Genomic DNA, 23173 nt, shown 5'->3' on the forward strand with positions numbered 1-23173 from the left:
ATGAGGAGGTGAGCAGGAACCTCGATGCTGGAATGGCAGTTGATGTCATCTACTTGGACTTTGCTAAAGCGTTTGATACAGTACCTCACAGAAGGTTAATGATCAAATTGAGGAATATTGGCCTAGAACATAATATTTTGGTCTGCACATTATACAGTGGGATATATCTAATCTGTGCAATTTGTAATTCCATGGGGGGGTCATTTATAAAGTTTAAAGCATATTTTTGTTTGCAAATGGTTGTTTTGCACGTTTTCACCTAAACGCTCTTATTTTTACCTGCTGTGCCCGTGCATGACCTCTGTGTGTGTTTAATGTCCGTGAATATATCACTAATTTTCACTTTGTGAATATAAATACCAAATTTGTAAAATCAGTTTAGCGAATATTTTTTCCGCCACCAAAGTTGGTGTGTCCACCACGGACACAGTGTGCGCATACACATTGACAATTTGTGAATATGCCATACTTTAACAGCTTTTAAGGACATTCGCACTGCGGTATGGCATCTTGTATTCTGAAATCCTTTATCCAAAAAGCTCCAAATTGAAGGAAGGCATCTCCCACATTTTTAACAATAATTTCCGTTGTCTTTGTCTTTAATCCACATTTGTAGCAAAACAATCCTACTGGCTTTAATTTAATGTTTAAATTATTTTTTATTACACACAGTATAGTGATCTAAATTATGGAAAGATCTCTTATCTATAAAGGGAGCATTCTGAATATGGTCTATTCTTTTTGCTATTAAATAGGTGTTTTTTGCAGCTACCATGCAATTTTTTTTATGCGAGCAACTTTTTTTCTTACTCAAAATATATTATATAATATTCTTATAAGTCAATGGGCATTTTTCTCTAGAGTTTTTCTCACTCCAAATGCATTGAAATTTTTTGGGCATTTGTGTCGCATGTTGTTCATCAAAAGAATTCTCATTGGAAAATGTTCTTGCATGTTAAATTACGTCTACTTCAGTAGAAAACTAAGGGGTGCAGTGGGACAGCCTTATGGTTGGGTTTGGAGTCCCTTTAAGGTTACCATACACAGTACAAAGAATAATATATTGGCCTGATGCTTTACTAAAGAGCTCTACATGGGGTCAAATTGTATATTAACTGTATAGTATTTTAACTAAAATTAACTGTTTAATTTGATGACACTGACTTTTCCCCTAACAATATAAAAGGTTGGTGGAATGCACTGTGTGATAAATATTGCTTAATAAAGTCTGCTCCATCTGTATCTCCCAATTCTGTTACAGATCTACCAGAACCTACTATATCCCCTGTGGGGAAGCTGATCGCTGGGAAGCCAATAACACTGACTTGTACGGCTCATCCAGCACCTCAAGGGTGCAAGGGAAACATCACATGGGGAGGAAGGATAAACATAGAGAACATATATAACTATGAGTGGAAGGATCAGGCTGGTAAAGTCACCTCCATATCAGATATCACTGTTACTCCATCCCAGAGAGAGCACAATAGCCCCCTAACATGTACAGTGACCTATAGTAAGGTTTCTACTAAGAAAACCATCACCCTGGATATTGAGTGTAAGTTTCCTCTCTTCCTCACTGGTATTTAGTATCTCCTTCATACATTGCTCAGTGTAAGCACTGCCAACTGGCTGATATTTTACAAGCCTGGACAGTAAAAATGATGTTTAATGTTAATGTTATTAATAGGAATTGAACATAAAAATACATTCACATCAATAGGCATTTCTTTTTCTTGTCAACTTATTTGTAGAGGCAAATTTTTGCTGCGGTTTTGCAAAAAAATTTGCAGATTTTGAAATGTGGAATTTTGCAGCAAATCCATCCCTGCTGAAAAAATTCATTTATCACTAGTCGGAACACATATGGAAGCATTTTAGTAGCTATAGTTTACACTAACCATTTGATTTTTCCTTCACATATAACAGTACTTCTTTATCCTGTCATATAGTTACCCATGTAAAAAAAATCATTATACAACCCTGGTTCCAAAAACGCTTGGGCACTGTGTTAAGTATAAATAAAAAGACAACAGGATGATTTGCAAATCCTTTAAACCCTATGTTTAACTGAAAATAGTATAAAGACAATATATCATATTGACACTGAATAATTTTATAGTTTTCTGAAAAATATATGCTAATTTTGAAATTGATGCCAACAGCATGTTTCAAAAAAGTTAGGACAGGGGCAACAAAAGAGTAGAAAAGTTGTGTAATGCTAAAAAAAAAATACCCGGTGGAACATCTCGCCTATTGGCAACAGGCCTGTAACATGATTGGGTATAAAAAGAGCAGATCCCAGAGATTCTGGATCTCTGAGAAGTAGAGGTGGGGAGGGGTACCCCATTCTTTAAAACTATACATTGGCAAATATTGCACAAATTTAAGAATAACGTTTCTCAATGTAAAATTGCAAAGAATTTGGGGGTTTTGTAATCTACAGTACATAATATCATTGAAAGATTTAGAGAATCCAGAGAAATCTCTGTATGCAAGGGACAAGGCTGAAAGCCAATACTGAATGGCCAAGATCTTCAGGCCCTTAGATGGCACTGCATTAAAAACAGGCACAATTCTGTAGGGGAAATCACTGCATTGGCTCAGGGATACTCCCCAAACCCACTGCCTGGGAACTCAGCACCTCAGATGGACTGAGAAGAAGTGGAAACTTTCCTCTGCTTTTCTATTCCATGGCTGCATAGAAATCAGTGCTGGAGCTTAGAGCATTGTAATTGTTTGGTTTTAAACGAATGGGCTCCACTTTAGCAACATTGTCCCTTTGAATAAAATAGTGAAACTTATTTTAACTCTTTGGTTTGCTTTCTGCTCCACATATTGTGTTGGTCCTAAAGCTCAGGTAACTGACAGCAGCCAAGAGCAGCCTAAGAATGCGCTGCACCTCAGCTGAGTGGAAAGATAGGGAACTACTGGGAGCTTCTATAGAGGCATGGATATTTAAAACTATAGACCTGTGGTGGCTTTGGGCTAGTATAAATTTCCCCCTCCCCCACAAACAATTGTATGCTCTTTGGGTATTGTTTTTTTTTTTTTTTTTATTGACAGTTTTTTTTGCATATACAAGGGTAACAGTCAAGCTTTACATTATAAGTAGATGTATCTCAAATATTGAATGTGTCTGTATGTGTTAAGACATACAGTCACAGGGAGAGAGAGCATAAGAGAGAAGGAAGTGAAGTAGGAAGAAAGAGAAGGGAAAAGAACAAGGGGGAGGGAGAAAAAAAAATTATGGAACACAAATAATATACATTATTAGCTATTATTCCTGGTTATCCACCTCAGTAATGTTCTTCCATGAGTCCCATTTCTTATGGTGGTTACGTAGAGAGTTCTTAATCCTTGCATTGTGATATTCAAGGGATTGTGATAGGTTGATAAAGTTTTTTAGTTCTAGCATTGAGGGAATAAGATCAGTTTTCCATTTTTGGGCTAAAAGAAGCCTTGCTGCTTCTAGTATGTGTACTACAAGGAGTTTGTCGGAGAATTTCAGAAAGTCCAAATCTAGATTCAGAAGAGCTGTTGAAGGTGAGTGGTTCATCGGTTGCTTAATTACACTGCTTGTTAACTCGAATACTTCTTGCCAATACTTTTGTATTTTAGGGCAGTTCCACCACGTGTGCACAAGAGTCCCTTCCTGTCCACATTTTCTCCAGCACATTTTAGTGGCTGTTTGTGGGTAAATTTTATAAAGCCTTGAGGATACCAGATACCATCTGAGCATGAGTTTGATACTGGTTTCCATGAGCCTGACTGATTTTGAAGTAGCCGATATAATTACAAAGGCTATATTCCAATCAATTGGATCAATTGTGAGGTTCAAGTCTTTTTGCCAGGCTGAGATATGCGAGTTCATTGGAGAATCGGTGGTGTCATTAAATAATCCATAATAGTATGAATTTTTTTCTGGGTATTGTTTTTTTATTTTATTTAGAGCAATAAATAAATTCATGTTATTGTAAGCTTATGGTAAATTAGGTACTTGTGCTACCATAAACCACACTGATTTTACCCAGTATGAGACCAGGGTGTTGTGCAATTATAACTCACAATATTGATGGGCGTCAGTGGTTCTTGAGCTTGAACAAGAACTTGTTTATTTACAGAGCCACATAGGAGTAATAACAGGTGCAACAGTGCAGTATTTAGCATATCACAGGTCAGGCAATACTCACAATAATTGGTAACAATGCCTCTCTCCCCATAGGGCATGAGTTACTCCCCACTTTCAGGTTATACTTCCCCCAGTGGAACCCAGGCGATTTACTATCTAGCCCTAGGTCTATACACTAGCAGGGTTGGACTGAGGGGTGCAGGGCCCACCTGGATTGCCGCCCCAGAGGCCCTGCAGGTGCCCCCACTGGCAGCATCCCCCACACCCCCTATGGGCCCCCACTGCACCCCCGCTGAGACTCCCTAAACCCCCCCACAGGGGCCCCCACCCAACATCCTCCCCTGAGCGTGTGTTTGACGCATCAGGGGTGGAATACCATCGGCTGGGGGAGCACCGGCAAGGGTCAGGTCTGGGCAGTCGGGGCCCATCAGGTTTTTCCTGGTGTTCCGGCGGCCCAGTCCGACCCTCTACACTGGGAACCCTACTTCGTGCAGTAGTACACCAGGGACAATGAGCCCTCTTCCATCCTTGTCAGAGCCAGAAGCTGCTCACTAGCTAGCCCTAACTATCAATCCCCCCGAGTGGGACCTATAACAGGACTTTCCTGACCTGTCTGGGCCTACCTTACACCCAGGTCCCACTTAACCTTTCCACCTGCCTACTCAGGTGAAGACCTTTCACAAAATGGCCTCCTGCCTCATGGCTGCTCAGTCTTTTATACAATATCACAGTGCCACCTTATGGCCAAACTGAACTGCAAAAGGTCATGCTACCCAGGAAAAGGGCCTTACTTTCCATTATAGGACCCTTTATAGCTGTCCAAATAACTAGGGGACTGCCAGTTAGAAAAGGGCACAATTTACCAGTCCCCTACATTATTTTCAGGGGTTATGAGTTAATAGGATATTTTAGTTTGAATTCTAATATAATAAATGTTTATTATATTGCAGTTCCTCCAGAAATGAAAATTACAGTTTCAGGTAATAATTATATGCATTATATATAGAGAGGCTTTGTTAAGGTGTGATAAGTTATTTACCCAAATTTTAATTCTAGAACATATTCCCTTTTTGACATGTTTATATAAGTATAATCACTCCCCAAATAGGCCTGTCTCTTTCTGGATTGCGGTGTCTTATTCCTTTACTGAGTCTACAGTATATTCATGGGATCTTAAAATAGTAAACAATATCTGATAAAGCAAAACAAGGCATTTGGAAAAGACTATTTAAATAAAAAAAAATTCTGTTAATAAAACTTTAATATGATTGTGATCTTCTGAAACATTTTGCTTTTGGTTTATTTCCAACCTGACTTTTTACCCTAGCTGCTAGGGTCAGTGTGCCTAGTAATGAAAAAAATGTCATTGGGAGGCAAGATATTATTGTTAATATGAATTTAAAAAACAATAAGCTGCACAAGAGCCACTAACAATTAAAAAATTGTGTGATTGATTGAGCTAAATGCATAATTAATTGAGAATCACTAACAATGTAAAACCGGGTACAGGGAAACCTCTAAATATCAATACTAATTGCTATTTAAAAAACATGTCTGCCTGTGTATGGAATGCATTTAGATATGAAGTTAGTACAGGGTTCAAACTGTTGTACCTGTTTTTCCCATGTAGGATATAATGGAACTTATGAAAACAAATCAGTGACTGTGATAGAGGGAGACACAAAGCTTCTCCGATGTGAAGTAAACAGCAACCCAGTGGCTGAAATTTCCTGGGGGAGAGGAGATGAGATTCTTAGTGAAACATCTGGGCAGGGTGTGACTCTTGCACTGGAGAATGTATCAGTTGCTGATACTGTAACCTACACGTGCTTAGCAAGGAATACTCACGGGTCCGTCTCTGGGACTGTTAGTGTCACTGTAGCATGTAAGTAACAGTAATGAACATGTAACTGGGTTCCACAGTCAGTACTTAAAAATGAAAATTATGAGTTGTGATGTGCCCTTAATCAAACCATTTTTTAGTTTAGAAGGTATCTGTTGGAAAGTCCAAGGGCCTAAATCTACATCAGGCTGCTTACAGTATAAAGCGAAATACAGTAGGTTAATATATGATCTGCAAAAAAGCACTTGGCATGCAGCCTTCTCTCTCTCTCTCTCTCTATATATATATAATATATTGTAACGGTGCTTCATGGTGACTTTTAATATGCATATATAAAAATAGGTCATAGATTATTCCCTTAATCTTTCTAAATCAAACTGGCCCGTTAAACAGGCTAAAGTTATAGCATTGGATTTCCTGTTTTTATATTATCACTTTTACTTTTCTCTGGTACTGCACTTTATTTAAGTGCTTAACAATGCATATACATAGTAACAAAGTAAGATAGGTCGAAAAAAAGACACATGTCCATCACGTTCAACCATAATGCCTATATATAACCTGCCTAACTTCTAGTTGATCCAGAAGAAGGCAAAAACCCCATCTGAAGCCTCTCTAATTTGCCCCAGAGGGGAAAACAATTCCTTCCTGATTCCAAGATGGCAATCGGCCCAGTCCCTGGGGCAACTTGTACTAATGTGGGACATGTGTCCCATAACCCTGTATTCCCTCACTTGTACTGAGAGCTATCCCCCCTACCCCTGTATTCCCTCACTTGTACTGAGAGCTATCCCCCATACCCCTGTATTCCCTCACTTGTACTGAGAGCTATCCCCCCTACCCCTGTATTCCCTCACTTGTACTGAGAGCTATCTCCCCTACCCCTGTATTCCCTCACTTGTACTGAGAGCTATCCCCCCTACCCCTGTATTCCCTCACTTGTACTGAGAGCTATCCCCCCTACCCCTGTATTCCCTCACTTGTACTAAGAGTTATCTCCCATACCCCTGTATTCCCTCACTTGTACTGAGAGCTATCCCCCCTACCCCTGTATTCCCTCACTTGTACTGAGAGCTATCCCCCCTACCCCTGTATTCCCTCACTTGTACTGAGAGCTATCCCCCCTACCCCTGTATTCCCTCACTTGTACTGAGAGCTATCTCCCATACCCCTGTATTCCCTCACTTGTACTAAGAGTTATCTCCCATACCCCTGTATTCCCTCACTTGTACTGAGAGCTATCCCCCCTACCCCTGTATTCCCTCACTTGTACTAAGAGTTATCTCCCATACCCCTGTATTCCCTAACTTGTACTGAGAGCTATCTCCCATACCCCTGTATTCCCTCACTTGTACTGAGAGCTATCTCCCCTACCCCTGTATTCCCTCACTTGTACTGAGAGCTATCTCCCCTACCCCTGTATTCCCTCACTTGTACTGAGAGCTATCCCCCCTACCCCTGTATTCCCTCACTTGTACTGAGAGCTATCCCCCCCTACCCCTGTATTCCCTCACTTGTACTGAGAGCTATCTCCCCTACCCCTGTATTCCCTCACTTGTACTGAGAGCTATCCCCCCTACCCCTGTATTCCCTCACTTGTACTGAGAGCTATCTCCCCTACCCCTGTATTCCCTCACTTGTACTGAGAGCTATCCCCCCTACCCCTGTATTCCCTCACTTGTACTGAGAGCTATCTCCCCTACCCCTGTATTCCCTCACTTGTACTGAGAGCTATCTCCCCTACCCCTGTATTCCCTCACTTGTACTGAGAGCTATCCCCCCTACCCCTGTATTCCCTCACTTGTACTGAGAGCTATCCCCCCTACCCCTGTATTCCCTCACTTGTACTGAGAGCTATCTCCCATACCCCTGTATTCCCTCACTTGTACTGAGAGCTATCCCCCCTACCCCTGTATTCCCTCACTTGTACTGAGAGCTATCTCCCATACCCCTGTATTCCCTCACTTGTACTGAGAGCTATCTCCCATAACCCTGTATTCCCTCACTTGTACTAAGAGCTATCTCCCCTACCCCTGTATTCCCTCACTTGTACTGAGAGCTATCTCCCCTACCCCTGTATTCCCTCACTTGTACTGAGAGCTATCTCCCCTACCCCTGTATTCCCTCACTTGTACTGAGAGCTATCTCCCCTACCCCTGTATTCCCTCACTTGTACTGAGAGCTATCCCCCCTACCCCTGTATTCCCTCACTTGTACTAAGAGCTATCTCCCCTACCCCTGTATTCCCTCACTTGTACTGAGAGCTATCTCCCATAACCCTGTATTCCCTCACTTGTACTGAGAGCTATCTCCCCTACCCCTGTATTCCCTCACTTGTACTGACAGCTATCTCCCATACCCCTGTATTCCCTCACTTGTACTAAGAGCTATCTCCCCTACCCCTGTATTCCCTCACTTGTACTGAGAGCTATCTCCCCTACCCCTGTATTCCCTCACTTGTACTGAGAGCTATCTCCCCTACCCCTGTATTCCCTCACTTGTACTAAGAGCTATCCCCCCTACCCCTGTATTCCCTCACTTGTACTGAGAGCTATCTCCCATACCCCTGTATTCCCTCACTTGTACTGAGAGCTATCTCCCCTACCCCTGTATTCCCTCACTTGTACTGAGAGCTATCTCCCCTACCCCTGTATTCCCTCACTTGTACTGAGAGCTATCTCCCCTACCCCTGTATTCCCTCACTTGTACTGAGAGCTATCCCCCCTACCCCTGTATTCTCTCACTTGTACTGAGAGCTATCTCCCCTACCCCTGTATTCCATCACTTGTACTGAGAGCTATCTCCCCTACCCCTGTATTCCCTCACTTGTACTGAGAGCTATCCCCCCTACCCCTGTATTCCCTCACTTGTACTGAGAGCTATCCCCCATACCCCTGTATTCCCTCACTTGTACTGAGAGCTATCCCCCCTACCCCTGTATTCCCTCACTTGTACTGAGAGCTATCTCCCCTACCCCTGTATTCCCTCACTTGTACTGAGAGCTATCCCCCCTACCCCTGTATTCCCTCACTTGTACTGAGAGCTATCTCCCCTACCCCTGTATTCCCTCACTTGTACTGAGAGCTATCCCCCCTACCCCTGTATTCCCTCACTTGTAGTAAGAGCTATCCCCCCTACCCCTGTATTCCCTCACTTGTACTGAGAGCTATCCCCCCTACCCCTGTATTCCCTCACTTGTACTGAGAGCTATCTCCCCTACCCCTGTATTCCCTCACTTGTACTGAGAGCTATCTCCCCTACCCCTGTATTCCCTCACTTGTACTGAGAGCTATCCCCCATACCCCTGTATTCCCTCACTTGTACCGAGAGCTATCTCCCCTACCCCTGTATTCCCTCACTTGTACTGAGAGCTATCTCCCATACCCCTGTATTCCCTCACTTGTACTGAGAGCTATCTCCCATAACCCTGTATTCCCTCACTTGCTAAGAAGCCACCCAGCCCCTTCTTAAAGCTATATAATGTATCAGCCAGCACGACTGATTCGGGGAGGGAATTCCAGAACCTCACAGCTCTCACAGTAACAAATCCTTTCCTAATATTTAAATGGAACCTCCCTTCTTCTAAACGGAGTGGGTGCCCTCGTGTCCGTTGGAAGGACCTACTGGTAAATAAAACATTAGAAAGGTTATTATATGATCCCCTTATATATTTATACATAGTTATCATGTCACCTCTTAAGCGCCTCTTCTCCAGCGTAAACAGACCCAACTTGGTCAGTCTGTTTGCACAAAGCTATATCCACTGATTGTACAAAAAGCATCAAAGGAAACCAAGGAGTTGATCTGTCACATTACAGGAGGGTGGGAATATACATAAACTGTATATGGATTAAAAATAAACTGCCAGTTTATTCTCTTTTATTTAATTTTCAGATGCCCCAAGAAGACCAACTATTTCAAACTGCACATCAAAGGGTAATTTGTTTTCTATAGTCAAGTCTAATGTGTTTCATCTAATTCATAATCACTCCATCCCACTGGATTAAAAGTATCACAATTTTAAAATTGGTCAAAGTAAGGCATTTTTATTTTAAAGGGGACCTGTCATCCTAAGAAATATTTCCAAATCCTTTTCTATGATGGTAGTACTATATAAATCATTTAGATTGTGCATCTTTAGTCTTGGAATTCACAATCACAACATGCAGGAAGGTGCCATTTCATTGAGACTGATATTAGACAAGCTTTGAATCACCCTAAAATCTTGCACCAGAATGGGGGATGCCCATGCACAGAATACACAATCAGAAACTATAAGGAATGGGGGAATGGGAGGAGTGCAGTGTCTTTAGAAGCACTGGGGTTTCATGTTTATTTTGAAAAGGATTTTTATTATACAACTTTTTCATGTGTGGGTCTAATATCTAGAGATGCACACCTTCATTATAATAATCAATAAAATGGGTGCTCACTACAGGGGTGCCCTGTAATATTACTGGGTAATTATAAAAAATAGAAAGAAAAGCTGGGCACTCCAGAATAATATTATAAAAAAACTTTTATTTACATGAAAGAAAATTCAACGCGTTTCGACCCCCACCAAAAAAGGAGGGTCTTCATCAGGGGAATACAAAAAAAAGCAGGCCTGCTTTTTTGTCTGTCCTTGACAAAGACCCTCCTTTTATCTGCCAATTTTTTTTTTTGATTTTTTTTAAAACTTGAATATTTGAAATTCGGAAACTTTGATATTACACTTTGGGTGATCAAGTTTTTTTCACACAATTTTAAGCGATCAATTTTTTTTCATACATTTGTTGTAGAGTTTTCTCAAATTTCTACAATTCAATACAAATTGTAGATTTGTCATGTAAATAGAGTTCCTGGATGGTGTTTGGTGAAAATAACATGAAGAACTGGAGGCACAAATGATTAAACAGTGGTACCTTTGTCTCTGCAGCTGGAGGATCATATAAAGAGGAAGGAGGATTAGAAAATAGAATGTGGATTTCAAAATTAAGTCCTTCTTGTCTTTGATATGTTCTTTCAAATACTTGTTGATTTAATTAAGTAGGTGAGAGATCTGGGGGTAAAGGGGGATTTGAAAGCAAGATGTGATTCTCATGTATCTGTGATGTCTCTATAGGTTGCCGGGTTGAAGCCATAGAAGGAACCTCCCTGTCCCTGCTCTGCTCTGCTGAAAGTAACCCTCCTGCCAACCTGTCCTGGGCAAAAATGGGTCAGAACAGCACCGACCCCCTAAATTCCTCAAGTGGGAGATTTGATGTTTCTCATGTAACCACTGATAATGGGGGAGATTATATGTGCCGGGCAAGGAATAAACATGGGAATTCAACAGTATCAGTCACAGTTGTTATCATTTGTGAGTGACTCAACCATACTTCTAAAGGTTATGTTTAGAAAAAGATAATAGCTTTAGCAGTTTCTATGTGCTTTTGTTATTTAAAGGGGAAGTGAAAGTACCATAGGCTTCATAAGAACGGATTAGTATCTTATTAAAACAGTTTTTCATATTTTCCACCTATACTGATTTTCTAATATAATGTTATTATATACTATAACGCCAAGCATGTAAGAGAAGTTTTGCTTAATTCATGTTGCAAAGGGTCAAAAAATTTTTAGAATATGAATGTAAATATGAATGTAAAGCTGATATAATGCTTATAAAAATGGGATTACTATCTCAACCTCCCAGTTTTAGGCCCATACGTTTACCATCTGTGGTAGGCAAGTTATTTGAAGGTTAGTTAAGAAAAAAAAGTACGATTGCAAAAAATTCATATTAAATACGATAATTTCTGATGTGCGTTAATTGCACAAAAATTCGTATTGTGGTCTTACAAAAATTTTTTGGTTGCTATCCGTAATGTATGGAATTTTCGTATCCAAACGATCGTAAACGGCGTGAAACCTTTCTGACTTTGATCCTTCAGTGCATGATTTTGGGAGCCTCCCATAGGGCTCAATGGCACTCTGCAGCTCCAACCCGGCCCAAGGAAAGTCTCCCATAGGGCTCAATGGCACTCTGCAGCTCCAACCCGGCCCAAGGAAAGTCTCCCATAGGGCTCAATGGCACTCTGCAGCTCCAACCCGGCCCAAGGAAAGTCTCCCATAGGGCTCAATGGCACTCTGCAGCTCCAACCCGGCCCAAGGAAAGTCTCCCATAGGGCTCAATGGCACTCTGCAGCTCCAACCCGGCCCAAGGAAAGTCTCCCATAGGGCTCAATGGCACTCTGCAGCTCCAACCCGGCCCAAGGAAAGTCTCCCATAGGGCTCAATGGCACTCTGCAGCTCCAACCCGGCCCAAGGAAAGTCTCCCATAGGGCTCAATGGCACTCTGCAGCTCCAACCCGGCCCAAGGAAAGTCTCCCATAGGGCTCAATGGCACTCTGCAGCTCCAACCCGGCCCAAGGAAAGTCTCCCATAGGGCTCAATGGCACTCTGCAGCTCCAACCCGGCCTAAGGAAAGTCTCCCATAGGGCTCAATGGCACTCTGCAGCTCCAACCCGGCCCAAGGAAAGCCTCCCATAGGGCTCAATGGCACTCTGCAGCTCCAACCCGGCCCAAGGAAAGCCTCCCATAGGGCTCAATGGCACTCTGCAGCTCCAACCCGGCCCAAGGAAAGCCTCCCATAGGGCTCAATGGCACTCTGCAGCTCCAACCCGGCCCAAGGAAAGCCTCCCATAGGGCTCAATGGCACTCTGCAGCTCCAACCCGGCCCAAGGAAAGCCTCCCATAGGGCTCAATGGCACTCTGCAGCTCCAACCCGGCCCAAGGAAAGTCTCCCATAGGGCTCAATGGCACTCTGCAGCTCCAACCCGGCCCAAGGAAAGTCTCCCATAGGGCTCAATGGCACTCTGCAGCTCCAACCCAGCCCAAGGAAAGCCTCCCATAGGGCTCAATGGCACTCTGCAGCTCCAACCCGGCCCAAGGAAAGCCTCCCATAGGGCTCAATGGCACTCTGCAGCTCCAACCCGGCCCAAGGAAAGCCTCCCATAGGGCTCAATGGCACTCTGCAGCTCCAACCCGGCCCAAGGAAAGCCTCCCATAGGGCTCAATGGCACTCTGCAGCTCCAACCCGGCCCAAGGAAAGTCTCCCATAGGGCTCAATGGCACTCTGCAGCTCCAACCCGGCCCAAGGAAAGTCTATCATAGGGCTCAATGGCACTCTGCAGCTCCAACCCGGCCCAAGGAAAGTCTCCCATAGGGCTCAATGGCACTCTGCAGCTCCAACTCGGCCCAAAGAAAGTCTCCCATAGGGATCAATGGCACTCTGCAGCTCCAACTCGGCCCAAGGAAAGCCTCCCATAGGGCTCAATGGCACTCTGCAGCTCCAACCCGGCCCAAGCAAAGTCTCCCATAGGGATCAATGGCACTCTGCAGCTCCAACCCGGCCCAAGGAAAACCTCCCATAGGGATCAATGGCACTCTGCAGCTCCAACCCGGCCCAAGGAAAGTCTCCCATAGGGCTCAATGGCACTCTGCAGCTCCAACCCGGCCCAAGGAAAGCCTCCCATTGGGCTCAATGGCACTCTGCAGCTCCAACCCGGCCCAAGGAAAGTCTACCATAGGGCTCAATGGCACTCTGCAGCTCCAACCCGGCCCAAGGAAAGTCTCCCATAGGGCTCAATGGCACTCTGCAGCTCCAACCCGGCCCAAGGAAAGTCTCCCATAGGGCTCAATGGCACTCTGCAGCTCCAACCCGGCCCAAGGAAAGTCTCCCATAGGGCTCAATGGCACTCTGCAGCTCCAACCCGGCCCAAGGAAAGTCACCCATAGGTCCCAATGGCACTCTGCAGCTCCAACCTGGCCCAAGGAAAGTCACCCATAGGGCTCAATGGCACTCTGCAGCTCCAACCCGGCCCAAGGAAAGTCACCCATAGGGCTCAATGGCACTCTGCAGCTCCAACCCGGCCCAAGGAAAGTCACCCATAGGGCTCAATGGCACTCTGCAGCTCCAACCCGGCCCAAGGAAAGTCACCCATAGGGCTCAATGGCACTCTGCAGCTCCAACCCGGCCCAAGGAAAGTCTCCCATAGGGCTCAATGGCACTCTGCAGCTCCAACCCGGCCCAAGGAAAGTCTCCCATAGGGCTCAATGGCACTCTGCAGCTCCAACCCGGCCCAAGGAAAGTCTCCCATAGGGCTCAATGGCACTCTGCAGCTCCAACCCGGCCCAAGGAAAGTCACCCATAGGGCTCAATGGCACTCTGCAGCTCCAACCCGGCCCAAGGAAAGTCTCCAATAGGGCTCAATGGCACTCTGCAGCTCCAACCCGGCCCAAGGAAAGTCTCCCATAGGGCTCAATGGCACTCTGCAGCTCCAACCCGGCCCAAGGAAAGTCTCCCATAGGGCTCAATGGCACTCTGCAGCTCCAACCCGGCCCAAGGAAAGTCACCCATAGGGCTCAATGGCACTCTGCAGCTCCAACCTGGCCCAACCATACCGAAGCTTGAATGAATCCGAAACTTTCATACTCGTTGTGACAAATATGATTTTGTCACACAAATTGACGCAAAGCACAAAAAAGTTTTTTTATTAATGAAAATATCATAGAAAGCACAAAAAAATTAATCAAAATATCATAGAAAGTACGCACAGTTCTAAAACTTAGAAAAAATAGGAATTTTTAGCATTCGGACTCAATCATACTTTAATGAATAGGCCCCTAAGTGTTTATTGTGGAAAATAATTATATGGCATTGCATGCGATTGCAATATATTGTTAGCAACCTTGTTTTTTTTTAATTCTCTCTATTTTATTTTTCTAGATGCTCCAAGAAGACTAACTATTAACTACTGCACAATAAATGGTAATCTTTCTATTTATGTCTCTATTAGAAAACTTTACATTACCGTTTTTGCACAAAGTCTTTAATATTTATGTTTGGGGGAAATGTAGATTCCAGTGTGTTTAAATGTGTATTTGGGCCCTGCCAAACAAACTGGAAAGACTGGAGTACTGGCAAGGGGTTAAATACTAGACACGCAGAGGTCAGTCTTTAGGCACTTAATAAAAAATAAGATAAAACAAACAACTGGAAAGTCAAAGGTGACTGCAGATTCCTACATTCAGGGCTCCGGGTATGTAAGTGGTTAATGTGCAATCTTGAGAAAGGGCCTAGGGTATCAAAATCATCGCTGCTGTTCAGGCAGTGGCCCTTTAGCACAACAAAGGCTTTTAAAACATGATTTTGTGTTGGTGCTGTCTGTCTTAAATATTTATATTGACTGGTGGAAACACCCATTATTCTCATTCTCATTTCAGATTGCTTCGAGGAAAAAAACTCTTCTGTTGAAGTCTTAAAGTCTGTTGAAGTGTTAGAAGGAAACTCCCTGTACCTGCAGTGCGATGCTGACAGTAACCCTCCGGCAAATGTGTCCTGGATAAAACCTTTACAGAACATCACCCAACCGTTACTCTCAGCGCAACTGAATGTGACCAATGCGACCTCTCAAAATGGAGGGAATTATATGTGCTGGGCAACAAACAGAGTTGGAAATGAAAGTAAATCTATTACTGTGGTTATCAAATGTAAGTTACATTCTTTACATATATCATTGGAATGAGGGAAACTCCCAGCTACTTATAGGTTGGTCTCTAACAATATGTTGGAATTATGGGAACAACTTAGTAAACAAGAAAAAAACATGGTGAATTGGACTGTTAGTCTGTGTCGGAGTTAGTTATATATATACTGTATATATAATGCTCGTAATTCTATAATGACTCGTATCTATATACTCCAATGATCCTCCACTAGGGATATAGGATTCTCGCCCACAGTGAGTAAGTCACTCTTGGATTTAAATAAATACTTACTCAAATCGAGCCTGGCCCCGAAGTTCCCCCTGGGCCTGACCTGAACCATTCAGATTCACAAAGGATATTAACCAGACAGCTTTATTAGAGGTATACATTAATACAGAGTATTACAATACAGAGTATTAAATAATAGCTCACACATCCTGAAAGCTCGTGAGGACGTAAGGGAACAAAGTCAAGTACAAAAATGTTGCCATTTAACCATTTCATCCTACTTGGGGCTGATCCCATGGCAGCCAATCATTAGCCTTGTTTTAGCATAACTGTGTCTCTCTGTCCATCTTTAGGAAAGGATTAAGTGTCTCACTGTCGCAGCACAATAGCCCAAAAAGGTATCTCTCTGGTAAGAAATCTACATCAGCGCAGTGTCCCAAATGGTATTTGTGCAGTTGGTGTTTCTGAGACTATTTGTGACATTCTTAACCTTGCATTAGGGATACTTGTGACAGGAGACAACAGATGGATTCCTTGTTCTGTGTAAACATTCTAAGGCCCAAGTACAGTAAATAGAATGACCTCTGGTCTTTATGTCTAAAATCAACCTACAAGTGCAGTTGTTCTGTGCCTGTGTCCTGTTCTATATCTTTGTCCTTTGATAATAACTAAAATAAACGTGTTTATAGCATAAACCTAAAACACCAATATCTACAGTCTGTACTTTGCACAGGATGTGTCGTAGTTGCAGAGGAATCTGAACAATGGGGCAAACTGGGTGCTAGATAAGTGATAAATGTAAAGTCATACACTTTGGATTTACAGATATGTAGGCTACTTATACCCTTAACAAGAATGAGATAGTCCAAGATTCTTGATGGAGAAGGATCTACTTGTAGTCACTAAACTTAGCTGCAGCAAGCAATGTCAGTCAGTAGGGATGAGCAACTTACTTGGCCAGTACAGTTTTGTGAAAAAAGTGTGGTTTTATTTAGGAACATATTTGCGAATCCATGCCAAAAAACCCTCCAAAAAATGCAGATGTCTTAATTATCCGCCCTTTGTCTTCCACATCAACCAATAGGATCAGAGCTTAATCCTTTCTAAAGAGCTGTCTGGGTGCCATGTTTGAAAGAAATTGGCACCATAGGCACTTTTTTTTCTATGAAGATTGGTTGTAGCATACTGAAAAGAAGCTTTCTAACAATGTAGGGCAATGTATATTCTATGGCTAACAAAAAAAAAAAAGGCTTAACCGCAATGTAATTCACCATCTTATTGATTCCAATACAGTTTGGCTAAATTTTGCACATTTTTTTGTGATTTCACATATTTTTCGGCAAAGCAAAATGTGCCAGTTTCACTCATTACTACCAGTTTCACCAGAAAGGGCTAGCAAGATATTGTCTTGTGTTAAGGCCCCATGTAGAATATGATGTACCATTTTGGTCTCAACTGGTCAGAAAAAAACCCAGTATCGATACAGAGAAAGTTCATGGAGAAGTGACTAAGATGAAAAGACTGGCCAAGTTCAGAGTGTTTACACTGGAAAGAAGTAAAAGATGTTTCACTCATTACTACCAGTCTGTACCAGAAAGGGCTAGCAAGATATTGTGTTGTATTAAAGCCCCATGTAGAATATGATGTACCATTTTGGTTTCAACTGGTCAGAAAAAAACCTAGTATCAATACAGAAAAAGTTCATGGAGAAGGATGAAAATACTGGCCAAATTCAGAGTGTTTAGATTGGAAAAGAAGTAAAAGATGTTATTACTATGTTTGATTTTAAAAGGGGCCAATACAATGAACTCTTCGATACTTTATTTACTAGTAGATTTAGCTATTATGGAAGTGCATCCCATGAGATTATAAGAAAAAGTTACCGTTACACCTGTTAATTTGCGGAATTTTCTCCCAAAGGCCATTCAATAACAAATATATTAGAGAAAAGAATGTATGCCTCTTTAGAAGGGTTACTGATATTATATCATATATATTTTTAGTACAGGTATGGGATCCATTATGCAAAAAACAATGATCCCAAATGCTTCAAATTACAGGAAGGCATCTTCCATGGCTTTTCCTCATCTAAGCCAACTGAGAATTTTTAGATGGTCTTTTTTTACATAGCTTTTTTAAGGGGCTGGGCTTGACTTGCATTTGCCATTAGCTATTATGTACATGTAACTCATGTAATGTCTGAATGAACTCCTCCTCCTAATGATACCCGCTATGTTAATTTGTTTAATTTCAGCTCTCACAAATGATAAGATCCATCGTGAAGGGTTAATGTTTGGTGGAATTTTTCTCCTACTCCTCGCTGCCATAGTAATTGTAACAGTTCTGGTTATGCGATACAAGAAAAAGTAAGTCTGCCTTCTTGCTTTGCTGAACAGTACATGTTCTCAAAGAAAACTATAGCTAGTTGAATCTCTTTCGGGTTCAATAACATTTTTATTTTTCAAAAGATATTGATATTTACAGAAATTGGGGGTGAAAATTAGGGTCAAAAACATTACCTTAAGCATTAATATTAATTATTATACATTGTTATTTTGATTTTGCCAGGAGGAGGCCACCAGAGCTGGTTGAAGAAAATACAAGTTCATCACCAAATAATTATGAAGCGGTTTACGCCAATATAGACAGAAGAACAGCCGTAAGAGAGTCTGTTATTGTTCTTGTTTGTTATGAGACTGATATTTTATGCAAACAAGCATGTAGGGTAATTACTGCTATTTCAGCACATTTTATGGCGATTCCAGGTCTGGGAAAATGCAATATTGCCTGTGGGAGGCTGAAAGTTTTTTGGCAATATGGCTGGTAAATACCATAAAAGATAGAAAGTCAACAATGTGATGTAAATTACTAGCGCTTTACTATCATTGAAGTATATGTTTATTCCTGTATCAAGAATGATTTGTATATAAGACCCCAAGTGTATAAGAATGTCCAGTTCATAGTCATTTTGTCAATAGAGGGGTTTAATAGAAAACATTTTTTACAAATAAAGACATATATACATAGGGGCCCATTTACTTACTCACGAACTGGCCGAATGCGTCCGATTGCGTTTTTTTTCGTAATGATCGGTATTTGGCGATTTTTTCGGAAAATTATTGCGACTTTTTCGTTGCCATCCGAATGTTGCATAAAATCTGGCAATTTTTCCGTAGCGTTAAAACTTGCGAGAAAAGTTGCGCATTTTTCGTGGCCATTCCGAAAGTTGCGCAAAATGTTGCGATTTTTTCGTAGCGTTCGGATTCATTCAAGCTTCAGTATGGTGACTTTTCTTGCAGGGTGCCATTGAGTCCTATGGGAGGCTTCCAAAATCATGCTAAGTCTGAAAGTTTCGCCTGCCGCTTACGAGCGCTCAATACGAAAAAGTCGCGACAAGATACGACTGAATCGTAATGGCTACGAAAAACTCATGTTTTTTCGCGAAAATCGTATTGGTAACGAAAAAGTCACAACAATTTCCGAAAAATCGTAAAGGCGCCGAAAAAAAATCGCAAAAAATACGAAAAAGACGCAAAATGTTCGTTTTCCAATCGGAATTTTTCCAATTCGGATTCGAATTCGAATTCGTGTCTTAGTAAATCAGCCCCATATTGTTGAAGTGGAGACATCCTGGTGAACACACTTCCAACTTATTCCCCTTACTTGATGTATGTATGTGTGTCCCTTCCCTGCCTGCTTGCCTTTCCTGCACAAATGATCTACTCCAGCACTGGGGGTTATTCTTAAAAGTAGTCTTAGCAAAGATTATTTTAGGAAAAGAAAGAGAAGTGTGGGGGAGAACGGTGTACAGTGGAGGATCATTATTGTATAAACACAGATGTGAACATGAAAGCAAGAATCAGCACTTATATAGAGATCTGCAAATGCACATATGGGCTTGGTATTATAAATTGGAGGATTGAGTACTGAAACAGAAGCAAAAATAAGGGAACTGCTATCACATGACGTTCTACTGACATCAAGGACTTCCAAGTATGTCCCCATTCCTACCTTCCTCAAAATGTGTAGAGAGAAAAAAAAAGTCATGCCATTTGCAAATTCAGAAGATCTATTATGGACCAATGTGGCTGAACAGTCTTTCTCTTATTATTTAGGTTTAGTCAGACTGTTGATACTTTCCTCAATATATGCAGACAAGTCATCCCATTTGCAAAGTAATTGATACGCTCTAATATGGACCAGTTTAGATCTGTAGTGCTGACTGAGAGTTGCCTTTGTTTTGTGCTCAATAAACTAGTGCAACAAACCAGCTCTCCTGCCTTACGCCCCACCTCTCATTATTTATTTTTACATTCCAGCAGGAACCCAGCATGGGTCTCAGCTCTCCAAATGAAGGTGAAAGCCCTGATGAAGAACTGCAATACGTGACCCTTGATATCTCAAAGTTAAAACCAAAAAGTTCTCCAGAAACACAAGAGACTTTATATACAGAAGTCAAACGGAACTAACACAGATAATGAGAGGATGCTCAGCAATGGCATTTTGCACTTTTCTATTTTTTTTTTTACTTTTCTTTGGCATAAATGTTAATCACCCATCTCATAACTGTCGTGTTTTGTATTGCAAATATGGATTCAGCTATTTACCACAGCCAGGTAAATAAGGACAACCAGTTCTTTTCCAGAGACGAAGCACTTTACTAAGATTTTCAGGTCCAGAGACAGCAAGTGGTAACAGCTCTTTCAGAATGTGCCGGTTATATTGTATAGGGTATAGCCAGCAAAAGGCTTTTCCCTGTGCTCTAACTCATTAAGGGCAAAACAAGTATCCAGTGAACAATTTACTATTACATTGTTCAGACAAGAAAAAGTTAAGTCATCTTTGTAACAAGTTATCTAGATTCTAGACTATTGGGTTATTTCTTCATGTCGTCATAATGTCAGGAACTTTCTGCAGATGCTCTTTACCTTGTTGATCTTTACAGTCTGTCAGAATATAAAGAGTGTCCACTTAATATATTATAAATATACATATATATATATAATGTCTATGAAGGTTCTCTTTCATCTAGGTCATGATATACAGTATCTAGTAGAATTAAGTCTGAAACAACTGGACTTTTCTGAGTTTTTCTTGAAAATGTTTCACCACCCTTGGAGCCACTCGGATGAGTGGTGAAACGTTTTCAAGAAAAACTCAGAAAAGTCCAGTTGTTTTACACTTAATTCTACTAGATACTGTATACTGTATATATATATATATATATATATATATAAAATATTTTTTAGTATAAGAGCAAATACCAGGGCCACTTTAAAGTTCCTGTGGGGCCAGGGAAAAGATCTCATGTATGGCAGTATTATCTGCAGTGTGGAAAAATGTTTTGCCAACCTTTATTTCGTATAGTCTCCTGGGAAGGTTGGTATGAGCCTGGGCAGAGGTAGGCCCAGTAGGTGAAGCAGGTTATGTCACTCTAGGAGTAAAAGGCAAGATCAGGGTAGTTAGTAGAAATATGGAAATTCACTGTGAAAAAAAAAATCGCTTATTACTAGTTCAGAGCTTAGTGCATAAAAACTCACCCATGTTCTATTCATTCCTATGGGATTTTTAGAAATGTATTTATCCAATGGGGAGTTCTAACTTTAACCCATTGATAAATATGCTTCTAAAAATCCCATAGGAATGAATAGAACATGGGTGAGTTTTTTATGTATTCAAACAGCACAAAAATACCGGTACAACAGGACTTAATTTAGGCGGGATAAACCCTGCTGATTTTTAATAGTAGCAAACCATGTACCGTTTTGGGGGCACGCCCCTTCGTCAGACATACCAAACCAGTGCAGCAGTCCAATATTTATAGTGTAGCAGCATTGACATCACACATTTAATTAACTCATGTGTTCCCAATAAAATGCGTAAAAACTGAGGGTATAATTAGTCCATAGTCCAAAGTCCTTTACCCCTTGTAGTAATTTGAAAAGTACCACCTGAATGATCAAACAATGCAGTATTTGAAATGTAGCAGCAATGATATCACTCATTTAATTGGTTCATTTGTTCCTGATACAATTCATAGAAACTAAAGACTTAATTAATCCACAATCCAAATCCATTATCACTTGTATTATGTGTGAAAATTGTCACTTGAGTGGACAACCACAGAAACCAATGTTGCAACAAAGCAACTTGGAATGTTGTGAAAAGTAACATTTACATGTAACCAAGGAGCTTAATAAGAAAGAAAGTTACTACTTTACCCTACATGGCAGAAGGTGTAGAACAGGGGTCCCCAAACTTCTGACTCAAGGGACCGGATCAAGGGCCCCTCAGACTGTTGGCATCCAAGTTGTGCTGGTGAATTAACCCACATCCTCTTTCATATCCTGCCCGCCGCCGACATCAAACCAGACTGTTCACGTTACCTCCCAACTCCTCCCCCCATTTATTTAATGGTTAAATGATTCCCTTTTCTCTGTAGTAATAAAACAGTACCTGTACTTGATCCCAACTAAGATATAATTACCCCTTATTGGGGGCAGAACAGCCCTATTGGGTTTATTTAATGGTTAAATGATTCCCTTTTCTCTGTAGTAATAAAACAGTACCTGTACTTGATCCCAACTAAGATATAATTACCCCTTATTGGGGCAGAACAGCCCTATTGGGTTAATTTAATGATTAAATGATTCCCTTTTCTCTGTAATAATAAAACAGTACCTGTACTTGATCCCAACTAAGATATAATTACCCCTTATTGGGGCAGAACAGCCCTATTCAGTTTATTTAATGGTTTAATGATTCCCTTTTCTCTGTAATAATAAAACAGTACCTGTACTTGATCCCAACTAAGATATAATTACCCCTTATTGGGGCAGAACAGCCCTATTCAGTTTATTTAATGGTTTAATGATTCCCTTTTCTCTGTAATAATAAAACAGTACCTGTACTTGATCCCAACTAAGATATAATTACCCCTTATTGGGGGCAAAACAGTCCTATTGGGTTTATTTAATGGTTAAATGATTCCCTTTACTCTGTAATAATAAAACAGTACCTGTACTTGATCCCAACTAAGATATAATTACCCCTTATTGGGGCAGAACAGCCCTATTGGGTTTATTTAATGGTTAAATGATTCCCTTTTCTCTGTAATAATAAAACAGTACCTGTACTTGATCCCAACTAAGATATAATTACCCCTTATTGGGGGCGGAACAGCCCTATTGGGTTTATTTAATGGTTAAATGATTCCCTTTTCTCTGTAATAATAAAACAGTACCTGTACTTGATCCCAACTAAGATATAATTACCCCTTATTGGGGGCGGAACAGCCCTATTGGGTTTATTTAATGGTTAAATGATTCCCTTTTCTCTGTAATAATAAAACAGTACCTGTACTTGATCCCAACTAAGATATAATTACCCCTTATTGGGGGCAGAACAGCCCTATTGGGTTTATTTCAATCTTTTCCAGTATCTGCCATCTCACTTGTGATACC

General features: G+C 41.4%; 1 protein-coding gene across 1 annotated transcript in view; it reads left to right on the plus strand.

Moving 5' to 3' along the window:
• Window positions 1-20564, plus strand: part of LOC101731998 (sialic acid-binding Ig-like lectin 16) — a 63156-nt gene extending 42592 nt beyond the window's left edge. Inside the window, exons 3-11 of the mRNA XM_031906436.1 lie at window positions 5080-5109; window positions 5760-6014; window positions 9867-9908; window positions 11077-11313; window positions 14722-14763; window positions 15219-15485; window positions 17965-18076; window positions 18279-18369; window positions 20030-20564. Of these exons, the coding sequence (XP_031762296.1) occupies window positions 5080-5109; window positions 5760-6014; window positions 9867-9908; window positions 11077-11313; window positions 14722-14763; window positions 15219-15485; window positions 17965-18076; window positions 18279-18369; window positions 20030-20179 (1226 nt within the window). The 3' untranslated portion in view covers window positions 20180-20564. The remainder of the gene's footprint in view (window positions 1-5079; window positions 5110-5759; window positions 6015-9866; window positions 9909-11076; window positions 11314-14721; window positions 14764-15218; window positions 15486-17964; window positions 18077-18278; window positions 18370-20029) is intronic.
• Window positions 20565-23173: the final 2609 nt, after the last annotated feature.

Source organism: Xenopus tropicalis, chromosome 7 (assembly GCF_000004195.4).
Source record: "Xenopus tropicalis strain Nigerian chromosome 7, UCB_Xtro_10.0, whole genome shotgun sequence".
NCBI lineage: Eukaryota > Metazoa > Chordata > Amphibia > Anura > Pipidae > Xenopus > Xenopus tropicalis.